Raw genomic sequence first — 25,241 nt, 5'->3', positions numbered from 1 at the left:
AGCTATCCCTTTTTAATATTCTTGCTTGTTTCCATCAAAATGCTTATATATTGTCAGAGGCTTTGGATGTATCTACCGGATGAACAGCAACTAAAATATTTTAGATGTCCGCTTTCTATACAATGTGACAGAATATTCTGATCCGTAAGAACGATCTGCTTTCGCGGGTGTTTTATGATACGGATTATTCCCGGAAAACTAATACAAGGAGGTAGATTTGTATGCATGTCTGTATATATCCTTTGGGTTTCCCCTCTTGGCGAAGAGCCAGTGTCCTATTTTCGCTTTCGTTTTGTCAGATTACAGAGGCCCAACAAAGGAAGTTGCTGTTGTGCATTGTAATTCATTTCTGTAATCCAAAGAGGTTTTCAGTGATCATAGCCTCAACATACTGATTGGAAAGCTTCAAGGTAAGATCAGGAAGGTCTACATTAGTGCTACTCGGGGATGAAGCAGATTCATGCGTTTCTGGGAGAGCGACTACTCTAAATTGGTGGCCCAGATCAGGCCAGGGTGAAGCTTGGTGACTAGGTTTTATTGTGTCACTGTGTCCCGACGAGGCGCGACGTAGCACATGATACTGATCAATCAATTCGTCAATCAACCAATCAGTCAATCAGTCAACCAATCAATGGTTAAAATGTGTGTACTGGGATATATAGAGATCATATGGAAATGTAAATATAGTACGCACAATCAATTGCTTAGCTACAATGGTTCTTGAACAACAACGATATTTTTATGGATAGACAACTTCTTTTTGCATTGGATGCGACGTTTGGGTGTAGATGCTAACACCGTTATCAAGTTAGTGATACATAACATTATGAACAGGGATAATATATACACGTAGGATATTAGACAAGTTGCCTATCCGTAAATATCGTTCCTGTTCATATTACCATATTCTAAATGCCTCTCAAAGAATTACAATATTTCTTGTAATTTGTGAAACCCAGACCTCCCAACAACCCAGCGGACCGTGACATACCACCAATGTCAAGCACACTGCACACAGTGTCTCATGTCGGTATCTACAAGCTGTGCACATACACTGCAGCTCCCGCCTAGTATCAACATAAATAGGTCATATCAATATTTATAGCACGGGCATTCAGTTGCATAAACATGTGAGAAAGGGAGAGATCGACAGACAGAGGGTGAACGGGATCGAGACAGGGGAAAGAGACACCGAGAAAGGAGCGGGAAATAAAGACGTACGTAGAAAGAGGAAGGGGGAGCAGAGAGAGAGAGAGAGTATGTGTTGAGGGTATGTTGTCTTTCCCAACATTTGAGTTATAAACTAGCCTAGTCTCTCGACAAGTAGATTTAAGAGCGTAATACGACTCTCTGCTCAGGCGTCATTTAATCACGGTCACGTCGGTTGTTTTCTTTTCTTCTTGTTGTTGATGTACTGATTCATCAAACTTTGACGCGCGACAGTGACAGAAATCACGTCCGAGGTAATGCCATATTTTCCCTTGTACGATATATAATTTACTCGCCTTTGTGTGTATTTTTGACGCCACCGATGGGGCAGGATAGGCACACCTTAAACACCAGGTTACTATTTCATTCTGTTTCATAAATACATGTCCGAATACAGTCGGAATAGAACAATCGAAGCGAATTCAACCGGAAAGTGTTTTGTCGCTTCTAATTACACATCTTGGAAACAAACAGGACAGGTTACCCTGGAAACGAACAATTCCCTTGAAAACGGCACTAATATACACACTATACATATCGCCTCCATGCCTTGATCGTCAGTCCCTTTCTCCATCAGTCTTGAATTTACCGCCATATTTTGACACATCTGTATTTTAACCTTCAAAGCGTCAGTGTAAAATCAATTATACCTGATGCCATACTTTGTCGTAACTTCGTATACTAATGTCTTCACAATGACTGTCTTGTATTTGCGGAATAAGTATTACGACCTACTGTCATTGTTACTGTCCTTCCAAAGTTGGTTGGTTGTTTAACGCCGCGGTCATCAATACTCCACCTATATGGCGGCGGACTGTAACTAATCGAGTCTGGACCAGACAATCCAGTGATCCACAGCATGAGTACCAATCTACGCAATTGACATGTGTCAGCGAGCCTGGCCACCAAAAAACTTCGACAGGATTACTGTTCATGTATTGATCATATTATTACGTGTAACCTACCAAGGATGTTGTCTGCTTTAAGGGCACTATATCACGCAGCTTTTCTCTAAACATTTCTCTCAGTAATACTAACTTTCAGCCCACAGGGAAGCTACCTTATAATGTATTCCCCCAAAATTACGTATCTAATTTACAATATTAAATTTTTAAAATTACGTATCTAAATTACAATACTGAATTAATGCAATGTTGCATTAAATCGACTCTCGCGCACTCTACCGGCCGAACTTCATTTCAAGCGAACCCTTTAGAGTTATGTCCCTTGACGCGCTCTTTACGAATATCCTACGTACAACTTGTGATTGAAACCACAAACACCGAAAACACAGTTTTCGATGAAGGAAGCAATTGTTTTCATTCCATATATGGCAAGTGTTCTCTGTTTGGAAGCTGTTTCAATTATCGATTTCAGGCAAGTCGTAAGGGATACTAAGTCTTTTATTGCATCAACAGGAAGCTAAAGTGAGTGCATATGCCCCAATATATATAATATAGTCCAAAATAGTGTCGAGATTATATGTGACATTGTGCCTTTAAGGCCTAAGGATCGATTATGCTCCGTTTGTGTCTTGATTTTTTTCCAAATCTTAGCAATACCTCCGACAGTGATTTGTGAAAGTCACTGTAAAGAGAGGACACGCGTACGTTATAATATTATCTATTTTACACACCTCGAACCTTTACAGCTCTTTAAAATCTGCTTCTGTCATATCACGGCATTGCAGCTTCATATTAGAGGAAAGCCCCCCAAAAAGGCAGGTCGTAATATTTTATTGAACTCGAAGGTGCATGGTTCTGAGAAACCATGAAACATGGCGAATGGTAGATTCAAACCAACAATAACATGATGACAATTTGCCCAGCACATAGCTAAGCAACAAAGGTAGATGTTTGACATAAATAACTAGCTTTGTATCAACAAGCTGATGGACAAGGCACGAATGTCGAGATCTTTGATGATGGAAACCTACGTTCGTCCGGAGCTCGAGGGTAGCTTCTTACCTATGTCCGATCCATAGGTTGGTCAGAGTTGGAAATCTGACGAACGCTAATGTGGATTTCTGTCATTGTCTTCACGGTGTCAACACACGAATGTGTTGTCGTTGAGGAAATGATGTGTAGATGTTGCAATAAGTTTTAGACCCGTGGAATGGCGCTGCCGATCGAATCTAGCCCTACATAGGTGCTGTCAACGTGGCTGGAATTAATAAACGAATTTTTGGGTGATCCATGATTTTGGCTTGGAATTGCGGAGGTAGCTGTTTTCGGTGAGTCGTGGCGTATAACTTTTGAAATAATGATCCGATTGTGACCATTTATAGCTCATTTTGTAGGGGAAACCATCTCGCTTTTGATCCGTAGGCCTTGCCGGGGCCTTCAAAATAGTTTAGGTGGTGAAATCTAACTTAGATTGAGGAGGGGGTGGTTCCGTCGTTACATCCCTTTCCTTTATATAGTACTAGGGTAGGGTCTAACGCTGTTTCTAAGCTTGTCCTAGGGGCATGTCAACACCATTATCATGGGTTTCATCAAAGAGGTAAATGTGCAATACTGGCATCCATTCAGGCGTTCCTTCAACATCAAGTTGACAGTGTCGGTGGGGTAGCCTTTTGGTTAAAGCTTTTTTCGATTCCCCACATGGGTACAATGTGCTAAGACCATTTCTGGTGTCCCCGGCCGTGATGTTGCTGGAATATTGCTAAAAGCGGCGTACAAATATACTCACTCCCTCACTCAAGCTGACATTTCCCTGATATTACTGAAATACAGTTCAAAGGGGCGTTAAACCAAATTTCCTCCTCCATCCCTGTGCAAGACTGACGCTTAGTCTCTGAATACATAAAAAAATTATCATTTTGACAGAAAACAAGATACTTCTTTCAAAATGAAAATTATCCCCAGTGATATGGGAGATTCAGTCACTAACCTGAGGAAATCTAGACTTGCCTCACTTAGCGCTTCAGCATTGTAGAAAGGACTGGGCGGGAGGGACACTTAAGATGTTCAGAGCCTGTGAAACGGACTTGCCCCGCGCAGCTGTCTGGTAGAAATTGTATGTGAGCTTCGTGTTTTTGCTGAATTCTCACTCATTCATTTCCAGTGTAGCCTTGACCCTACAGTGTCCACTCACGATGACCGCAACTTACCCATGTCCGGGCATCAGAGTGGTCAGAGGTCCCGACTGGGCGGGCAGAGATCAAGATGGCGGCGAAGGTCACGTGGGAACGGTTGTGAAGATAGAGGATTCTGATTGGGCAAAAGGCAAAGTGTCCGTTATCTGGGACAGTGGCCGAGAGTTCCAGTACCGGGCAGGATATGATGGCAAGTTCGAGCTGCTGGTGTTTGACTCAGGTCCTACAGGTATTAAACATACAATGTACAGTTAATAATGACAGATGTATGGAAATGTTTGTTTACGTCATGAACGCCTCAAGTTCTGATACATGTCATAATCCATCTATAATGTAAAATATGCATGTCTTGTCATGAAGTGAGTGAGTTTAGTTTTACGCCGCACTCAGCTATATTCTAGCTATATGTCAGCGGTCTGTAAACAATCGTGTCTGGACCAGACAATCCAGTGATCAGCAGTATAAGCATCGGTCTACGCAATAGGGATAAACTGACGTGTCAACCAAGTCAGCGATCCTGACCACCCGATCCGGTTCGTCGCCTCTTACAAGCATGGGTTGCTGAAGATCAATTCTAACCCGGATCTTCACGGGCCATAATTCTTGTCATATGGTAATATCAAATGTCATGAATAATTATCACAGGCCAACTGTAAGATGTAAGAGCTGTAATCAGCAGTGAATACATAAGTAGAGTAACTGTGTGTGTGTGTGTGTGTGTGGGGGAGCCCGAGGTGAAGCGGGGCTTTTACAATTTGGTGAAAGACACGAACACGGTTGTGGTGCCTGGAAACCTAATAAGAGCAAACTGGGATTCAAACCCACATCTTTGTTGCCTTGTGCACTCGCCTTGGCGAATTTCGGTGCCCTAGACGACTTGTCCAAACATTCTATGTCCCTACGGAATATTTTATGTGAGAATGTTTCAGATGTGTCAAAATCTATGTCATCAACTGTGTAATATTCTGGGTGAGGGAGTTTTATTTTCAGTCAGTGCTTTAACATGCACTCTTCTCTTGAATTCAAGGCAACAATATTACCGGAAGTTCTACATAGCAAGTCGAATATATTATTTGTCCATTATTATGAGCAAGAACGCGCACCCCATTGCGACATATTCTCTTTTGCTGAACATGTGTTCGCAGCAAACTCCAGAAATTCAAGTAGTCTTTATTGTTTTGTGGTGTGGTTGTATGGTTAAGCCTCTTCGTATTCATGGGATATCAACTCGAAGTCTTAATTGTTTAATCCAGAACTTGTTCAATGTTACATGAAACAAGGGTCAACATGTAGATGAAACGTAGATGTGACTTGATGAAACATTCATGAAAAATAGCTGTACCTTTGTTGAAACTCAGGTATTTAACATTCGTGAGTCCTAGATTAAAGTTACATGAAACGTTAGGTGTAACTTTCCTGGCGAATGCAGACTTTGACCTGCCTTTTCCCGCAAAACAAACATTCTAAATTATCACTTCATGACGCAGACCGCGTAGCTTCGTTTGAACTGGAAACTAACGGTCATTACGTCAGAAATTAGAGTTATCCGCCCTTCAAGCGTACCAGAAAAATATACCCGAATTACCGTGAGCAGAGAGTTGCGCTCAACTTAATAAAACTTAATGTCTCTGAATAACTGATTCCAATACACAGTCGCCCTTTAACATCGACCCATGTTCTCATTTGTTGAACAGGTGTCAAACAGAACGGTATAACGTGTGACGCATGTGGAGATGAAAACTTTACAGGACTAAGATGGAAGTGCGCTGAATGCCGAGACTACGACCTGTGTTCTTCATGCTACAACACAGACCGACATGACAGGAGCCACGCCTTCTACCGATCTGTTACCAACAACTCACCACAGTGAGTAACCTCCCTTGGCTGAACAAGGATCGTAGAAACTTTCGCTCTTAAGATTACAAAGTGAATGATAACAATCCATTAATGCCGCAGATGTAGCTCTTGAAAATTCCAGCTGGATTTTTATGTCATCATTGAAGTGTACAAACTAGCGCTTAACTTTACTCAGTGGTGCTGATGGAAGATTTCCTCACTGATTGTAACCCAACTGTACTGTAGTGCTATCAAACTGCATCAAATCTCACTCACTCACTTACTCTCTCCCATACACTCAACGACTGACTGACTCACTGACTCACTGACTCACTCACTCACTCGTCCATCCACTCACCTATACACCAACCCACGGACTGACTCACTGTTCACTCACTCACCAATACACACACTCACTCATCCGTCCACTCACCTATACACCAACCCACTGACTGACTCACTGATTCACTCACTCACCAATACACACACTCACTCACTCACCCGTCCACTCACCTACACACCAAGCCAAAGGAATGATTCACTGACTCACCAGTCCACTCACTGACTCACCAGTCCACACACTCAGTTACTCACCCGTCCACTTACCTATACACCAACCCAAGGACTGGCTGACTCACTCACCAATCCACACACTCACTCACTTACCAATCCACTCACCTATACACCAACCCAAGGACTGACTCACTGATTCATTCACTCACCAATCCACACACTCACTCACTCACCCATCCACTCACCTATACACCAACCCAAGGACTTACTCACTGACTTACACATACTCACTTACTACTGACTCACTGACTCACTCACTCACCAACCCAAGGACTGGCTGACTCACTCATCCACACACTCACTCACTCACCCATCCACTCCCTATCCACCAACCCAAGGACTGGCCACTCACCTACCAATCCACACCACTCACCACTCCTCTCACCCACTCACTCACTCACCCGACACACAAGCCAAGGAATGACTCACTGACTCACTCACCAGACACACTGAGTTACTCACCCGTCCACTCACCTATACACCAACCCAAGGACTGGCTGACTCACTCACCAATCCAAACACTCACTCACTCACCCATCCACTCACCTATCCACCAACCCAAGGACTGGCTGACTCACTCACCAATCCACACACTCACTAACTCACTCACCCGTCCACTCACCTACACACCAACCCACGGACTGGCTGACTCACTCACCAATCCACACACTCACTCACTCACCCATCCACTCACCTATACACCAACCCACTGACTGACTCACTGATTCATCTCACTCCACACACTCACCTACTCACTCACACCATCCACTTACCAATCCACATACTCACTCACTCACCCGTCCACTCACCTATACACCAACCCAAGGACTCACTCACCTCACACACTCACTCACTCACCCATCCACTCACCTATACACCAACCCAAGGACTGGCTCACTCACTCACCAATCCACACACTCACTCGCTATAGTTTTAGTAACCTCCTGACAAGTTATAAATGCTTTATAAATAACCCCAAGTCATTTTAAAAATTCAGCAAATACTATTCCCGCGTAAAAGTATAAAAAAAAGGTGAAAAGACATTTTACAGAAATGGTTTTGTTCTAGTTCATCCAATAACGCAACTATTGTAGGTCGATATTAAACTGTTATTATAATGATTCACTTTCCAGTCAGCGGGTTTCGCCTCGGGCCAGCACCCGAAGAATCCAATCTATTGGTCTGTTCGAGGGGGCAAAAGTCAGGCGTGGACCTCATTGGCTTCAGTTGAAACATGGAAATTCAGATGGTCAGTTTTTAGTTCACCTTGCCATCGTCATTGGTTTTAATCTGTCAGCAATCTGTCCGTAATCTCATTCAACATCATATCTTCAAATGAGAAATAAACGCATAAGATCAAGAGTCTTAGAAGGGAATGAAAATTACCCATTTACAAGTCACATCCTCACATCCTCAAACATGGTGTGAACATGAAGGTTGATATAGTTTGCAATGACAGTCAGGTCTCTAGCGGTTAACATCATCAGTCTTTTATGACGGGTTCATTTTGATATGAAAATTGTTCTGAATCTGTTATTGTTTCTTTATTATTTCCGATTATGCTTGCTCTAAACGTGCCATCACAACCATCCAATATGTCCTGTTAATAATTACTGTGCTGTCAATCTGGAGTAAATGTATCTACTTTCAGTTGCAGTACCGCCGAAAATGATTTTCAATGTCAGATTATTACACATTTGAATTTGAAACCTAGTGAGAATGATTTGATTTGGTTTGGTTTTTGTTACGTTTAACGCCGCACTCAGCGATATTCCAGCTATATGGCGGCGGTCTGTAAAAAATTTGGTCTGGACCAGACAAACCAGTGTTTAACAGCATGAGCATCGGTCTACGCAACTGGGATACGATGACATGTGTCAACCACGACAGAGAGTCTGGCCACCCGATCCCGTTAGTCGCCTCTTACGACAAACATGGGTTACTGAAGATCAATTCTAACCCTGATCTTCACAGGTATTGCGTGAATGACATTCATCAGGTGCAACATATTGCAGTGGGTGCGTGCATGTGTTTGTGCGTTGCTTGGTATAAGAATGAAAAATATAAATAGTGGAAACAAACCACTCCAAATGTCTGAATACCGAAACAATAGCTTTAATAATGTTCGAAAGAGAAATATCTAAATGTGCCACCTATGTCTATACAGGAGGTGAAGGGAGCATTGGTGAAGTCGTCAAAGTGGGCACGATGACTGGAGGTTACACCCGAGGCGCCGTCAATGTGAGATGGTTGGCCGATCAGAGCAGTCTTAAGGGGTATTGTACCGGAGCCAAGGGCAAGGTTGATGTCATGGCGGTGAAGGGCTCACCAGGCTGGAACTACTACAAGGAACATCTTCCTGTCCTTGGTGAGATATGTCAGACACCACATTGTGCCAAAGTAATATGTGTAAATCTGAATGCAACAATGCCTTTTTGAAAGTAGTCAGATGTAACATACCTTATGTTTGGACTGACTGAGTTTGTTTTAAGCCGCTTTTAGCAATATTCAAGCAACATCACGGCGGGGGACACCAGAAATGGGCTTCACACATTGTACAAAAGTGGGGATTCGAACCCGGGTCTTCGGCGTGACGAGCCAACGCTTTAACCACTAGGCTACCCCACCACCCCCCTAATGTTTGGAATTACACTTTCTCCGTGTAGTACAATTCCAGTACACCCAGCTCAACATTAAAGTTCTAAGTGGTCTAGCACTAGGAAGATAGCATGATATCCCAGGGGGCTAGCACTATAAAGGTACCATGGTATGTCAGTGGGCTAGCACTATAAAGATATGGTGATATCTAAGTGGGCTAGCACTATAAAGGTAGGGTGATATCTAAGTGGGCTGGCACTCTTAGCACTATAAAGGTATGGTGATATCAAAGTGGGCTACCACTATAAAGGTATAGCGATATCTAGGTGGGCTAGCACTATAAAGGTATTCTGATATCTAAGTGAGCTAGCACTATAAAGGTATTCTGATATCTAACTGGGCTGGCACGCCTAACACTATAAAGGTATGGTGATATCTAAGTGGGCTGGCAGTCCTAGCACTATAAAGGTATGGTGATGTCAAAGTGGGCTAGCTCTATAAAGGTATGGTGATATCGAAGTGATAGTGTACTATAAAGGTATGGTGATATCTAAGTGGGCAGGCACACCTAGCACTATAAAGGTATGGTGATGTCAAAGTGGGCTAGCTCTATAAACGTATGGTGATAAAGGTATGGTGATATCTAAGTGGGCTGGCACACCTAGTACTTTAAAGGTATGGTGATGTCAAAGTGGGCTAGCACTATAAAGGTATAGTGATATCTAAGTGATAGTGTACTATAAAGGTATGGTGATATCTAAGTGAGCGTATAAAGGTATGGTGATATCGAAGGCACTCCTAGCACTATAAAGGTATGGTGATGTCAAAGTGGGCTAGCACTATAAAGGTATGGTGACATCTAAGTGATATATCTAAGTGGGCTGGCACAGAGTGGGCTAGCACTATAAAGGTATGGTGATATCTCAGTGGGCTGGCACTCCTAGCACTATAAAGGTATGGTGATATCGAAGTGGGCTGGCACTCCTAGCACTATAAAGGTATGATGATGTCAAAGTGGGCTGGCACTCCTAGCACTATAAAGGTATGGTGATGCCAAAGTGGGGTAGCACTATAAAGGTATGGTGATATCTAAATGATATCTAAAAGTGGGCTAGGAAAATAAAAGGTATTGTGATATCTAAGTGGGCTATAGCTAGCACTATAAAGGTATGGTGATATCTAAGTGGGCTGGCACTCCTAGCACTATAAAGGTATGGTGATGTCAAAGTGGGCTAGCTCTATAAAGGTATGGTGATATCTAAGTGATAGTGTACTATAAAGGTATGGTGATATCTAAGTGGGCAGGCACACCTAGCACTATAAAGGTATGGTGATATCTAAGTGGGCTGGCACTCCTAGCACTATAAAGGTATGGTGATATCTAAGTGGGCTGGCACTCCTAGCACTATAAAGGTATGGTGATGTCAAAGTGGGCTAGCACTATAAAGGTATGTGATATCTAAGTGATAGTGTACTATAAAGGTATGGTGATATCTAAGTGGGCTGGCACTCCTAGCACTATAAAGGTATGGTGATGTCAAAGTGGGCTAGCACTATAAAGGTATGGTGATATCTAAGTGGGCTGGCACTCCTAGCACTATAAAGGTATGGTGATATCGAAGTGGGCTGGCACTCCTAGCACTATAAAGGTATGATGATGTCAAAGTGGGCTGGCACTCCTAGCACTATAAAGGTATGATGATGTCAAAGTGGGCTGGCACTCCTAGCACTATAAAGGTATGGTGATGTCAAAGTGGGGTAGCACTATAAAGGTATGGTGATATCTAAATGATATCTAAGTGGGCTAGCACTATAAAGGTATTGTGATATCTAAGTGGGCTGGCACTCCTAGCACTATAAAGGTATGGTGATATCTAAGTGGGCTGGCACTCCTAGCACTATAAAGGTATGGTGATGTCAAAGTGGGCTAGCACTATAAAGGTATGGTGATATCTAAGTGATAGTGTACTATAAAGGTATGGTGATATCTAAGTGGGCAGGCACACCTAGCACTATAAAGGTATGGTGATATCTAAGTGGGCTGGCACTCCTAGCACTATAAAGGTATGGTGATATCGAAGTGGGCTGGCACTCCTAGCACTATAAAGGTATGATGATGTCAAAGTGGGCTGGCACTCCTAGCACTATAAAGGTATGGTGATGTCAAAGTGGGGTAGCACTATAAAGGTATGGTGATATCTAAATGATATCTAAGGTGGGCTAGGAAAATATAAAAGGTATTGTGATATCTAAGTGGGCTGGCACGCCTAACACTATAAAGGTATGGTGATATATCTCAGTGGGCTGGCACTCCTAGCACTATAAAGGTATGGTGATGTCAAAGTGGGCAAAATAGCTCTATAAAGGTATGGTGATATCTAAGTGATAGTGTACTATAAAGGTATGGTGATATCTAAGTGGGCAGGCACACCTAGAACTATAAAGGTATGGTGATATCTAAGTGGGCTGGCACTCCTAGTACTATAAAGGTATGGTGATATCTAAGTGGGCTGGCACTCATAGCACTATAAAGGTATAGTGATGTCAAAGTGGCCTAGCACTATAAAGGTATGTGATATCTAAGTGATAGCGTACTATAAAGGTATGGTGATATCGAAGTGGGCTGGCACTCCTATCACTATAAAGGTATGGTGATGTCAAAGTGGGCTAGCACTATAAAGGTATGGTGATATCTAGGTGATATCTAAGTGGGCTGGCACACCTAGCACTATAAAGGTATGGTGATATCGAAGTGGGCAGGCACTCCTAGCACTATAAAGGTATGGTGATATCGAAGTGGGCTGGCACTCCTAGCACTATAAAGGTATGATGATGTCAAAGTGGGCTGGTACTCCTAGCACTATAAAGGTATGGTGATGCCAAAGTGGGGTAGCACTATAAAGGTATTCTGATATCTAAATGATATCTAAGTGGGCTAGCACTATAAAGGTATTGTGATATCTAAGTGGGCTGGCACTCCTAGCACTTAAAAGGTATGGTGATGTCAAAGTGGGCTAGCACTATAAAGGTATAGTGATATCTAAATGATATCTAAGTGGGCTAGAATTCTAAGGTATTGTGATATCTAAGTGTGCTGGCACACCTAGCACTATAAAGGCATGGTGATATCGAGAGTGTGCCGGCACTCCTACCACTATTTAGGTATGGTGATATCTAAAGTGGACTGGCACTCGCAGCACTATAACTGACTGAGTTCTAGGTTTACGCCACTTTAGCAATATTCCAGCAATATCACGGCAGGGGACACCAGAAATGGTGGGCTGCTTAACACGTAGCACTATAAAGGTATGGGGATGTCAAAGTGGGCTGGCACTCCTAGCACTATAAAGGTATGGTGATGTCAAAGTGGGCTAGCACTATAAAGGTATGTGATATCTAAATGATATCTAAGTGGGCTAGGAAAATAAAGGTATTGGTGATATCTAAGTGGGCTGGCACACCTAACACTATAAAGGTATGGTGATATCTCCAGTGGGCTGGCACTCCTAGCACTATAAAGGTATGGTGTATCAGGATGTCAAAGTGGGTTAGCCTCTATAAAGGTATGGTGATATCTAAAGGTGATAGTGTACTATAAAGGTATGGTGATATCTAAGTGGGCAGGCACACCTAGCACTATAAAGGTATGGTGATGTCAAAGTGGGCTAGCACTATAAAGGTATGGTAGTGATATCTACACTATAAGATATCTAAGTGGGCTAGCACTATAAAGGTATGGTGATATCTAAGTGGGCTGGCTCCTAGCACTATAAAGGTATGGTGATTTCTAAAAGGTGGGCTAGCACTATAGAGGTATTGTGATATCTAAATGATATCTAAGTGGGCTAGCACTATAAAGGTATAGTGTGATATCTAAGTGGGCTAGCACTCTATAAAAGGTATAGTGATATCTAAGTGGGCTAGCACTATAAAGGTATAGTGATATCTAAGTAGGGTGGGCTAGCACTAAAAGGTATATGTGATATCGAAGTGGGCTGGCACTCCCAGCACTATAAAAGTATGGTGATATCGAAGTGGGCTGGCACTCCTAGCACTATAAAGGTATGATGATGTCAAAGTGGGCTGGCACTCCTAGCACTATAAAGGTATGGTGATATCTAAGTGGGTTAGCACTATAAAGGTATGGTGATATCAAAGGTTGCTGGCACTATAAAGGTATGTGATATCTAAGTGATAGTGTACTATAAAGGTATGGTGATATCTAAGGGGGCTGGCATTCCTAGCACTATAAAGGTATGGTGATATCTAAGTGATATCTAAGTGGGCTGGCACTATAAAGGTATTGTGATATCTAAGTGATAGTGTACTATAAAGGTATGGTGATATCTAAGTGGGCTAGCACTATAAAGGTATGGTGATATCTAAGTGGGCTGGCGCTCCCAGCACTATAAAGGTATGGTGATGTCAAAGTGGGCTGGCCCTCCTAGCACTATAAAGGTATGGTGATGTCAAAGTGGGCCAGCTCTATAAACGTATGTGATATCTAAGTGATAGTGTTCTATAAAGGTATGGTGATATCTAAGTGGGCTAGCACTATAAAGGTATGTTGATATCTAAGTGGCTGGCACTCCTAGCACTATAAAGATATGGTGATGTCAAAGTGGGCTGGCACTCCTAGCACTATAAAGGTATGGTGATGTCAAAGTGGGCTGGCGCTCCTAGCACTATAAAGGTATGGTGATGTCAAAGTGGGCTAGCACTATAAAGGTAGGGTGATATCTAAATGATATCTAAGTTGGCTAGCACTATAAAGGTATGTGATATCTAAGTGGGCTAGCCCTATAAAGGTATTGTGATATCTAAGTGGGCTAGCACTATAGAGGTATAGTGATATCTAAGTGGGCTAGCACTATAAAGGTATGGTGATATCTAAGTGGGCTAGCACTATAGAGGTATAGTGATATCTAAGTGGGCTAGCCTTATAAAGGTGTGGAAGGAGTCTAGAATTGGGCTAGCACTATAGAGGTATTGTGATATCTAAGTGGGCTAGCACTATAAAGGTATAGTGATATCTAAGTGGGCTAGCACTATAAAGGTATTGTGATATCTAAGTGGGCTAGCACTATAGAGGTATAGTGATATCTAAGTGGGCTATAGCTAGCACTATAAAGGTATGGTGATATCTAAGTGGGCTGGGACTCCTAGCACTATAAAGGTATGGTGATGTCAAAGTGGGCTAGCTCTATAAAGGTCTGGTGATATCAGGTGATAGTGTACTAAGTGGGCTAGCACTATAAAGGTATGGTGATATCTAAGTGGGCTGGCTAGCACTATAAAGGTATAGTGATGTCAAAGTGGCCTATATCTATGTGATATCTAAGTGATAGCTTACTATAAAGGTATGGTGATATCGAAGTGGGCTGGCACTCCTATCACTATAAAGGTATGGTGATGTCAAAGTGGGCTAGCACTATAAAGGTATGGTGATATCTAAGTGATATCTAAGTGGGCTGGCACACCTAGCACTATAAAGGTATGGTGATATCGAAGTGGGCAGGCACTCCTAGCACTATAAAGGTATGGTGATATCGAAGTGGGCTGGCACTCCTAGCACTATAAAGGTATGGTGATGTCAAAGTGGGCTGGTACTCCTAGCACTATAAAGGTATGGTGATGCCAAAGTGGGGTAGCACTATAAAGGTATTCTGATATCTAAATGATATCTAAGTGGGCTAGCACTATAAAGGTATTGTGATATCTAAGTGGGCTGGCACTCCTAGCACTTAAAAGGTAAGGTGATGTCAAAGTGGGCTAGCACTATAAAGGTATAGTGATATCTAAGTAGGGTGGCACACCTAGCACTAAAAAGGTATGGTGATATCGAAGTGGGCTGGCACTCCCAGCACTATAAAGGTATGGTGATATCGAAGTGGGCTGGCACTCCTAGCACTATAAAGGTATGGTGATGTCAAAGTGGGCAGGCACTCCTAGCACTATAAAGGTATGGTGATATCTAAGTGATATCTAAGTGGGTTAGCACTATAAAGGTATGGTGATATCAAAGGTTGCTGGCACTATAAAGGTATGTGATATCTAAGTGATAGTGTACTATAAAGGTATGGTGATATCTAAGGGGGCTGGCATTCCTAGCACTATAAAGGTATGGTGATATCAAAGTGGGCTGGCACTCCTAGCACTATAAAGGTATGGTGATATCTAAGTGATATCTAAGTGGGATGGCACTATAAAGGTATGTGATATCTAAGTGATAGTGTACTATAAAGGTATGGTGATATCTAAGTGGGCTAGCACTATAAAGGTATGTTGATATCTAAGTGGGCTGGCTGCTAGCACTATAAAGGTATGGTGATATCTAAGTGGGCTAGCACTCCTAGCAGGTATGGTGATATCTAAGTGGGCTAGCACTATAGAGGGTATGTGATATCTAAGTGATAGTGATATATCTAAGTGGGCTAACACTATAGTGTATATTGATATCTAAGTTTGCTAGCACTATAAAGGTATGTTGATATCTAAGTGGCTGGCACTAGCACTATAAAGGTATGGTGATATCTAAGTGGGCTGGCACTATAGCACTATAAAGGTATGGTGATATCAAAGTAGCACTATAGAGGGTATGGTGATATCTAAATTGGGCTAGCACTATACTATAGAGGTATAGTGATATCTAAGTGGGCTAGCACTATACTATAAAAGGTATAATGTGATATCTAAGTGGGCTACTATAAAGGTGGGATATCGAAGTGGGCTAAGTGGGCTAGCACTATAGAGGTATAGTGATATCTAAGTGGGCTAGCACTATAAAGGTATTGTGATATCTAAGTGGGCTAGCACTATAGAGGTATAGTGATATCTAAGTGGGCTAGCACTATAAAGGTATTGTGATATCTAAGTGGGCTATATGGGCTAGCACTATAAAGGTATTGTGATATCTAAGTGGGCTAGCACTATAGAGGTATAGTGATATCTAAGTGGGCTAGCACTATAGAGGTATAGTGATATCTAAGTGGGCTAGCACTATAGAGGTATTGTGATATCTAAGTGGGCTAGCCCTATAAAGGTATGGTGATGTCAAAATGGGCTAGCTCTACTAGGTCACCAAAGCCTCCACAGTAGCACTTCAGCACAAAATCACGGTGTTAGCCCGGACTGGTTCAGGCAGCCACACACACGTGATTTGTTGTCGCTACATTAGTGAACAACCCTTGATTTAATTCAAACCCAATATCATCCCATCACATCTTTCTTCACATAGTTTTGTAGGCAAAACGTCGTCGACTCGTGTACACAATTGTACTATCCGCCGTCAATGGTAAGAACTATAATAAAACAATTGTACTACGTTTTGTTAGTATGGTATAAACAGCGTAGAGAAAAATTGGTGACGAGGAAATATTATGACTTTTAACCGAGAAATATGTTCCCCATGAATAATTTTCATGTTTGCACCTATAGATGTCGTCCAGCCAAATGACGTCCGGTTGAAAATTGGGGACAAAGTGAAAGTGGAGGACGAAGCAATATTTAGACGAGTGCATTCAGATCACAATATCCTAAACGAAGAAGGCATGGCACAGGTAACTGTGTAACGACAGTTTCTCTGACATAATGTTTTGCATGTTTCTGTCGTGTATGGGGGCACCGCAGTTTACTGTGTTATTCAGGCGTGACAGAACCGTACAGTTCTAGGTTCAAATCCCGGTTCGTCTTCATTATATTAACGGATTTGTCAGGGTAACACTTATGGTTAACAATAACCTAAGGACTTGATTAATTTCGCTCTCACTCTCACCCTCAGTCACTGTAATGTAAATATAAAGAGGTGAAAGAACATTTGATTCACATAATGCTTATTTTGCGTAGGTAGCCAAGTTACACGGGCGGGGAAGGGTCATTTTTATGTTTGGCGACAAAATCAAGATCACAGCAAATCTTATGATCTAAAATTTGCATTTATTTTCAGGTTTCATAGAAATGATAAAAAATATCCATTTTACACCAATGCCTCTGTTTCAGTGTCTGGAGGAGGTGGGGACGGTTGTTTCTCTAGGGTCAGGTAGTCACTTAAGGGTCGTACTAGCCCAGTACCCAGATGCAGAGAAACACCAGCTGATCAAGTCAACGTTGACGAAGGTGAGTCCCCAAACAGAGATCTTCTGCACATATGTCTGTATTAATTCATGTTGTACTCACTTAGACGTGGAACATTATCTAATTTAACATTAAAAACACGACGTCGTTAGTATTAGAATGAAATCAACATGCATAGTTGAAGATTTGATCACTAACTGTTTCCCCAATAAGAAACAAAGCTATTGTAGTGCTACGACTGTCGTACCTCCTATACTGTGACATAGACTTAAGACAGTCGCAGCGCTACGACTGTCGTACCTCCTATACTGTAACCTAGACTTAAGACAGTCGCAGCGCTACGATAGCTTTCAGAAACGAAAAATTTGTCCAGGGTAAGACTGACTGGACTCTGAAAGTTTGCAGCAATTAAACATCACGGCGGGGGACACCAGAAATGGGCTTCACACATTGTACCCATGAGGGGATTCGATCCAGGAGTAAGAACCGATGCGATGCCGATTATTTGTAAAGTATATTTCTAAATAGCATTTGTATAGTCAATCTCGTCTCGAAATTTGTTGTGACGAATTTACGGTTTTCTCGAAGTGAAAGTTTTGACCCTGCGCATTACGTCTGTAACATTATTCATCATTTTAGGTTGTGTCGATCGAGGTGTAGATTTTGGTCCTTGAACTTCGACACAGACGCATTTGACTGCACTATGGCATCATCAACTTAGAAACATATGTATTCTAGGAAAAAATCTAGCTTCAAACTCGGTTCAGTGTATGTGAACTGTGGATAACCGACGCATCGTCAGCGTTAAACTCCACCGTTGGTTGTTGCAGCTTCACACGTTTGCTGTTGGGGACACTGTTAGGATCATCAGCAACTTCAACGCTGCCGTGGAGCTTCAGAATGGCCATGGCGGATGGAACGATAAAATGGAAGATGTAAGTTTTGTTGTTTTCCTGGACAATATTTAACTACAATGTCAGTATTTGGTGATTTGCATACATGCTAAGTAAATGAAATGGGTTACACTGTTGTTTTGCTGGATGGGAATTAGAAAGTTCGTCATTTCTACCTCGACTCTAAACAACGCCTGATTCTAACTGGTCAAAATACAATTCAATTACAGATAAAGGTTACAATCTGGTTGCATGTATATCTAGTTTGTTTATAAAGCACTGCCCCTGAACAACAAATACAAACACGCCCGCATGCCCTTTGGGTTTCATAATGATATACTGTATTCAACCAATGTAACTGAGAATGGAGACTGGTCATCCACTGGTCATCGACATAAGCGTCGTTTGTTGGTCTCTCCTTGTTGGTTGAGTTAACAAAGATATAGTCTCTCCTTAATAATACCCTGCTATAATACTCTGAAATATTTCACATAAATTGCAATTGGCACCATATGAACACGTTACTTCAGTTGCGATTGGCTAAGCCTTTGTGTTTTTGCAGTGCCTTGGAATGACCGGCCAGGTGGTTGAGATCGACAAGGACGGAGACATGAGGGTTGACTTTGGGAACGTCAAGTGGTTCCTCAGTCCTGTCTGCTGTGATCCTCAGGACGGAGAGGCCTTGTCCGGGTCCGAACTCTCTTCTGGGTCTAATAAAAGCACCAGCTCAGATTCATCGGACGTGGACAGTGAGTATTCTCCACGGAAATATGTGATGTAATCATATCAATATTCCTTTATTTATCACAGAGTAGTTGTGAATAATGTGACGACGTTGTGTAAATTCCCGCGACTGAATCAGTCACAACAACCCCCTGGAAGCTGTAGGTGATCAATTACACACATATACCTTCGAGATCAGCTTTAACGAAATGAGGAAATAGTGGTGGCCCAGCCCCTGAAGCCCCAGTTCAATATACAGTCAGATACCTATTCTGAGTTCGAATCAATATTCGCCAGGTTTGTCGGATCCATTATCGTGAATTTCACGTTATGATACGTCTATGACATGTAGATATTACCACGCCGCCATTCCGTTGGAAAATAGCTGAATAGCGTTAAACAACAAGGAAAACAAGTTATTACAGCCTCATTCAAGCTGAGTCGCTGACTCACTCATTAACTCACTCATTAACTCGGGGCGGTGGGGTAGCCTAGTGGTTAAGGCGTTCGCTCGTCACACTGAAGACCCGGTTTAGATTCCCCACATGGGTACAATGTGTTAAGCCCATTTCTGGTGTCCCCCGCCATGATATTGCTGGAATATTGCTAAAAGCGGCGTAAAACCAAACTCACTCACTCACTCACTCATTAACTCGTTCACTCGAGGGAATTTCTAACAACTGGCGGAACACGATCAGCTGACGTAGTACAGTAGCCTCCCTTGTTCTATGTATATTTTACAGCAGCTTAGTCCACTGGCTTCCTCAATATTGAACATGGTTGAAAATCTTAATTTGGGTCAAATTGTTTCTTTAATTTCTATAGAACATCATGATATGCTTTTCCAGACATAGCAGAAGGCGTGGCAAAGGTCCTTTTCGACCTTCTGAAACCAGGTGAGAGTGTTATGTTTAAACCCACGACGTCAGTCACAGCCAGGGACCTCGTCATCGCCGTCAGCAACGGCGACACGGAATCAGTGAAAGACATTGTCAAGTCTATTGGTGACAAGGTACGTTTTCATTCAATGTTTCAGTGAAGGCTTTGTATCTATCATTACGCTCACTGCGTTAACTGTCTTTGCTTTACCACATTTAACTTAATTCTTACGAAAGTCCAATAGTATCTATCACATTGATAGCATCAAATAATCAAAGCAAAGAAAAAAAATCGGAATTGTGTGCTTTTGGAATAAAATTCGAAAATAAAGAACAAATATTCGAAAATACGGAAATATAATCTTTACAGCGAAAACAATTATTCGAACTATATGCAGATAATTGAAACAATGGGAAATTTCAGTTTTAAAAAAATAATTTATGCTACCAAAGTGGCACCATCAGAGTTTGTACCTGCTGAACTGTCGCCAGGTGAATGAAGCCGTGGATGGTCTGACGGCACTGCAGACAGCGTGTTACAAAGGTCACGTTGACATTGCCAAGCACCTGATCAGTGCTAAGGCTGATCTGAACAAGGCTGACAACGACGGCGACACACCTCTACACTATGCCGTATCAGGGTCAGTATTTACCTTTTAAGCCCAGGCAAAGGAGTTACGAAACAAGCTGAGAAAGAAAATATGTTACATGATCATACAATTCTTAATGTTTATCCTCAACAGAATCGATGTGGGAGAACAGAACTATATTTACAAAATATACCACTCACAAAAAAAGGTTGGGGACCGCCCGATTGTGTCATATTATTGTATTTATTCTGTGAAGTTATTTTTGGAAATATAGGATATGGCGATGGTGTAAAATAGACTGTTACCCAAGCGAGATCATTTAGTCTTCTTCATGCAATACACCACATGGGTACAATGTGTGAGGCCCATTTCTGGTGCCCCCCGCCGTGCAATTGCTGGAATATTGCTAAAAGCTGCGTAATACTGAACTCACTCACTCATGCAATACAGGACTACTGTAATTAGAATTTTTAGTTCCCCGCCCAGTTGAACAAACGTTGTTGGCTTGCTAATCACGATTTCTATACCAGTTATGTATTTATAAATCATATCGGTTATTATGTGAGTCATCCTGTCAAACAATAATCGGTAAAATCAATATTAAGATTAAGTGATGGCGATAATTCAAACCATCACAAACAACATGCTATGTGAACCGTTTGGTGAAGATTTAATATATCAGCAATAATATAGCTATAGATGCAGCAAGTAAATAATCGAGTCCTGACAAACCAAAGATTAAACCGGTGATTAATACAATGAGCAACATCTCACGCCGTCGGGGTTGAATGTCAAACAATTAAAACCAACCAAGTCCCGAACTCAGCCCAATACACAAGACCCCTGTATTGTTTATTTTGGCGCTTCGAACGACAAAGATAGTTCCTGTAGACAAATCCCAGGAATCCCTGGAATTGCTTGACCCTGACAGAAGTTCTGCCATATTGACAGAGAGCAACCCACTCTGGTAAGGATACTGCTGGAGGCCAAGGCACGAGGGAACACGAAGAACAAGAAGGGACTGACACCATTACATCTGGCAGTGGCCAAGAAGGACCCCAGCACCCAGTGTCTGAAGACACTCATACAGTACAAGTGTGATCCCAACACTCAGGTGAGATGAAGGTCCCTTCCTCAACACAAAAGCCTCTAAACTTCGGAAGCCACTCCACATGGTAATTACATACTACTATTGTATTAGACGGATTCTGTAATCCGTCTTAATCTTCCTAAAATCTCAGCAACAGCGAAAACAATTAATTAACACCACTATCTCCTAAACCATCACAGTATTGTAACTTATCAAGCCAGGATTTTATACTGTTATTTTTGTCTTTTCCAATAAACATTCAATTTCTCAATCCTTGAAATATAAATCCTTTTCTTGAAAAATATTCTTCAGGATGAGGACGGAGATACCCCGCTTCATGATGCCATTAGAACCCAGAACCAGCCTCTTCTTGACGCCTTCCTGGAGTGTGACCAACTCAACCTGAGACTCGCCAACACAGACGGTTGCAACCCGTTCCACGAAGCGTGTACCTCCCTCTCCGGAGCAGCAGAGTGCGTTCTATGATTGATATACATAACTGATATCTAAAATTGTATTTTATCTCAATAATCTGTCATAAATTATCTCAAACGTACCAGAGGGATCCACAGGGTTGTCAGACTTCCAGGTTTAAGGAAGCCGCAGTGGCTGAATGGGTTAGGTCGCTGACTTAGTTGCCTGACTCTGAGTGGGACGTAACAGCAAAAATGGCAGAATCTATCCTTGAAAATTAAATCCTAAATATAAACAATGCTCATTATCTCATTGTGGAAAATGTCTCTGGTGTCAGCACTAATTTTTAGTTGTCCATTGATACGATTTTCATTTCATTGATTTCATTTTGCCTGGTACGCACTGTGTAATACTATAACCATTGTGGCTCTGGCGGTTGTTATTTACTTGACATCAAGTACATAATCCAGGTATTCCACACCTGTCTTTTTGATCTTATACAGGTTTCCACAAGCACTGATAAAGAAAGATCCGAAGATTGTCAACGTCCCCATGAACAACTCCCTCACCCCCATACACATCGCAGCATTCCGGAGTTTTGTGGCCCTGGCAGGCGTCCTGGTGAAGGTAGGTGTTGCGGTGGCGAGAAGGAGGGTGGATGCTTATGGGTTTAACACCGCGTCGGTGACCACTGCTTGCATACTTGAGGTGATCATAGTGCGTGCGTATTTAGTTTTGAGTTATCATACCAGGGGTTAATAGATGTACCCAGGAATTCCCTCCGCCCTCCGAAGATTTGTTTCTTCAATCATTAACTTGAAAATTGTTGGTTGGGTTGTTTTCAAATTCAAATTCCTTGTTCAAAATCTAAGGGAGAGGTGCAGTGGAAATTATGATTATGATGTTGTGTTTTTGTAAGAATTACAGCAATTAAAATATTTGAAATTAAAAAGGAGTGTTCATCATATAACTTATAAACTATTGGTTGGTTGTTACGAACTGAAACATTCGTAACTACTCGCCTCTTTCCGTGACCTACAAGAAGACTCGTACCCCTATCGTACGCCATTATTGCCAAGAATCGTGGCAAATCAATCAAATCGCGCGTAGTAAAACGCATTTCGAAGCATGAAAATGGCGGCACCGTTGAACTTTGAAACTTCGCTAAACTATGCAAAGCACAATTTAAACATAAACTTTGAGCTAAAGGATCAGAAACTATAAACACTGAAACATATTTACAAAGGAAATGACTGTATTGCTGTTTTGCCCACGGGATATAGGATATTCTTGGGGCCATGTTTGGAAATTCAGAGTTATCTTTTCTTGGTAATAGTACTAGACTATTTTCATCTCCATGCCCGTTTGCGCTTAGACAGGGCCTAGTCGTAAACATGGCCACGAGAGGGATACGAGACGCCATCCGGCTTGCCGGAATGACACGAGTTGTTACGAATGGAACTGAAATCGTATTACGTCTTAAAGTTGTACCTTATTTTTGAAATCAGAAATTAGAAAACTGTTTCCTACTTACAGGACTGAAAGTATTGTATAATTCCAACTGGGTAATCTGTTGAACAGGCTGGGTGTAACGTTAATGCACGAGACGACAACGGCAAGACACCTCTTCATCTGGCAGTGCATGGGTGTAACCTGCAGATTGTCCAGCTGCTACTTGAGTCCGGTGAGTGTAGTCTGATGGGAGCAGCAGATGGTCCAACTGCTACTTGAGTCCGGTGAGTGTAGTCTGATGGGAGCAGCAGATGGTCCAGCTGCTACTTGAGTCCGGTGAGTGTAGTCTGATGGGAGCAGCAGATGGTCCAGCTGCTACTTGAGTCCGGTGAGTGTAGTCTGATTGGAGCAGCAGATGGTCCAGCTGCTACTTGAGTCCGGTGAGTGTAGTCTGATGGGAGCAGCAGATGGTCCAGCTGCTACTTGAGTCCGGTGAGTCCGGATGGTCCAGTGCTAGTGTAATCTGATGGGAGCAGCAGATGGTCCAGCTGCTACTTGAGTCCGGTGAGTGTAATCTGATGGGAGCAGCAGATGGTCCAGCTGCTACTAGTCAGGTGAATATGGCCTTACGTACTGTAAGTATATCCGGATGTGCTCTCAGAGTCCTGAGGTCCGGTGGCTAGGGAATAGTGTGACCTGTAGATGGTCCAATTTGTCCTCATGTCTGTTGGCAAGGAAAGAGCGTGACCCACGGGATCGTGTAGTAGAGAATAGAGTTATGCGCACATGATTCCTCACCTCCAACCGATGAATCCAGACGGTCTCCACGGTTGAATTGGGAATATTTTGCCCTATAACTCAATTAACTCCCAATGAAAGTCATTGAGTATTCTATTCTATTCTATAACTCACTGTACCTGCTATGATCTGCAGGGGCGGAGATCAACGTACAAGACCAGGATGGTAATTCTCCTCTGCACGCCGCCCACATGGACAGCACGCTGCCGGGAACTGTGAGTACTACCGTGCTTCCGCCGGAACCTTCGTTACCAATCAGCTGTGTCAGGTGTTGAAATGTTTGCTGAACGAAAGTCATATCCTTTTGGGCACATTTACGTGCATCAGTTGTTTTATGGTTGTGACAAATAAGGTTGAGTGTACGTAGGAAGATTTTGCACTATTCCAGCTATATGACGGCGGTCTGGAAATAATCGAATCTTAACCAGACAATCCAGTGATGAACATCATGAGCATCGTTCTGCTTAATTTGGATACGATGGTGTTAACCAAGTCAGTGAACCTGACCACCCAATCCCGTTAGTCGTCTCTTACGGCAACATGGGTTACAGGAACCAATTCTAACCCGGACCTTCACGGGTCGTATGTACTTTGAGTGTAGCTGTGGGTGTGAATGACAGAACTGTTTTCATTGGCTGCAGGAGGCAAATAAGGATGAGGACATTGCACTGGAGATCCGCTGCCATCTCGCAGAACGAGGAGGGGACATCAAATTGAAAAACAAAGACGGGAAGACACCTCTTGAGTTCGTGAAGAACAAGGAAGTGCGAGTAATGTTAGAGAGGTAGGACAGATCCCATAGATCAGACAACTATATCTTTTAACAGAAAACGACAGAGCAATAGCTATGACAAATAATAAAGAGATAATGCGCGACAGCCATTTTGGTTGGTTTGTTGGTGTTTAACGCCGCACACATCAATATTCCACCTATATGGCGGCGGTCTGTAAATAAACGAGCCAGACAATCCAGTGATCAACAGCACGAGCATCAACCTACGCAATTTGGAGACTGAC

At 42.4% G+C, this 25,241-nt stretch overlaps 1 protein-coding gene across 2 annotated transcripts in view; it reads left to right on the top strand.

Moving 5' to 3' along the window:
• Positions 1-305: 305 nt before the first annotated feature.
• LOC124290294 (E3 ubiquitin-protein ligase mind-bomb-like) overlaps positions 306-25,241 on the top strand; it is a 66,707-nt gene continuing 41,771 nt past the window's right edge. For both annotated transcript variants that reach the window (XM_046727007.1, XM_046727008.1), the window contains exons 1-17: positions 306-410; positions 4,276-4,535; positions 6,001-6,172; positions 7,849-7,964; positions 8,883-9,083; positions 16,751-16,872; positions 17,312-17,428; positions 18,217-18,321; positions 18,842-19,028; positions 19,851-20,014; positions 20,373-20,521; positions 21,422-21,584; positions 21,873-22,033; positions 22,478-22,601; positions 23,556-23,658; positions 24,360-24,439; positions 24,866-25,008. In XM_046727007.1, the coding sequence (XP_046582963.1) occupies positions 4,307-4,535; positions 6,001-6,172; positions 7,849-7,964; positions 8,883-9,083; positions 16,751-16,872; positions 17,312-17,428; positions 18,217-18,321; positions 18,842-19,028; positions 19,851-20,014; positions 20,373-20,521; positions 21,422-21,584; positions 21,873-22,033; positions 22,478-22,601; positions 23,556-23,658; positions 24,360-24,439; positions 24,866-25,008 (2,336 nt within the window). In that variant the 5' untranslated portion in view covers positions 306-410; positions 4,276-4,306. The remainder of the gene's footprint in view (positions 411-4,275; positions 4,536-6,000; positions 6,173-7,848; positions 7,965-8,882; positions 9,084-16,750; positions 16,873-17,311; positions 17,429-18,216; positions 18,322-18,841; positions 19,029-19,850; positions 20,015-20,372; positions 20,522-21,421; positions 21,585-21,872; positions 22,034-22,477; positions 22,602-23,555; positions 23,659-24,359; positions 24,440-24,865; positions 25,009-25,241) is intronic.

Source organism: Haliotis rubra, unplaced genomic scaffold, assembly GCF_003918875.1.
Source record: "Haliotis rubra isolate DU_JTF1 unplaced genomic scaffold, ASM391887v1 Scf460, whole genome shotgun sequence".
Taxonomy (NCBI): domain Eukaryota; kingdom Metazoa; phylum Mollusca; class Gastropoda; order Lepetellida; family Haliotidae; genus Haliotis; species Haliotis rubra.
The sequence above is the reverse complement of the archived record's forward strand: the minus strand, read 5'-3'. Positions and strand labels throughout refer to the sequence as shown.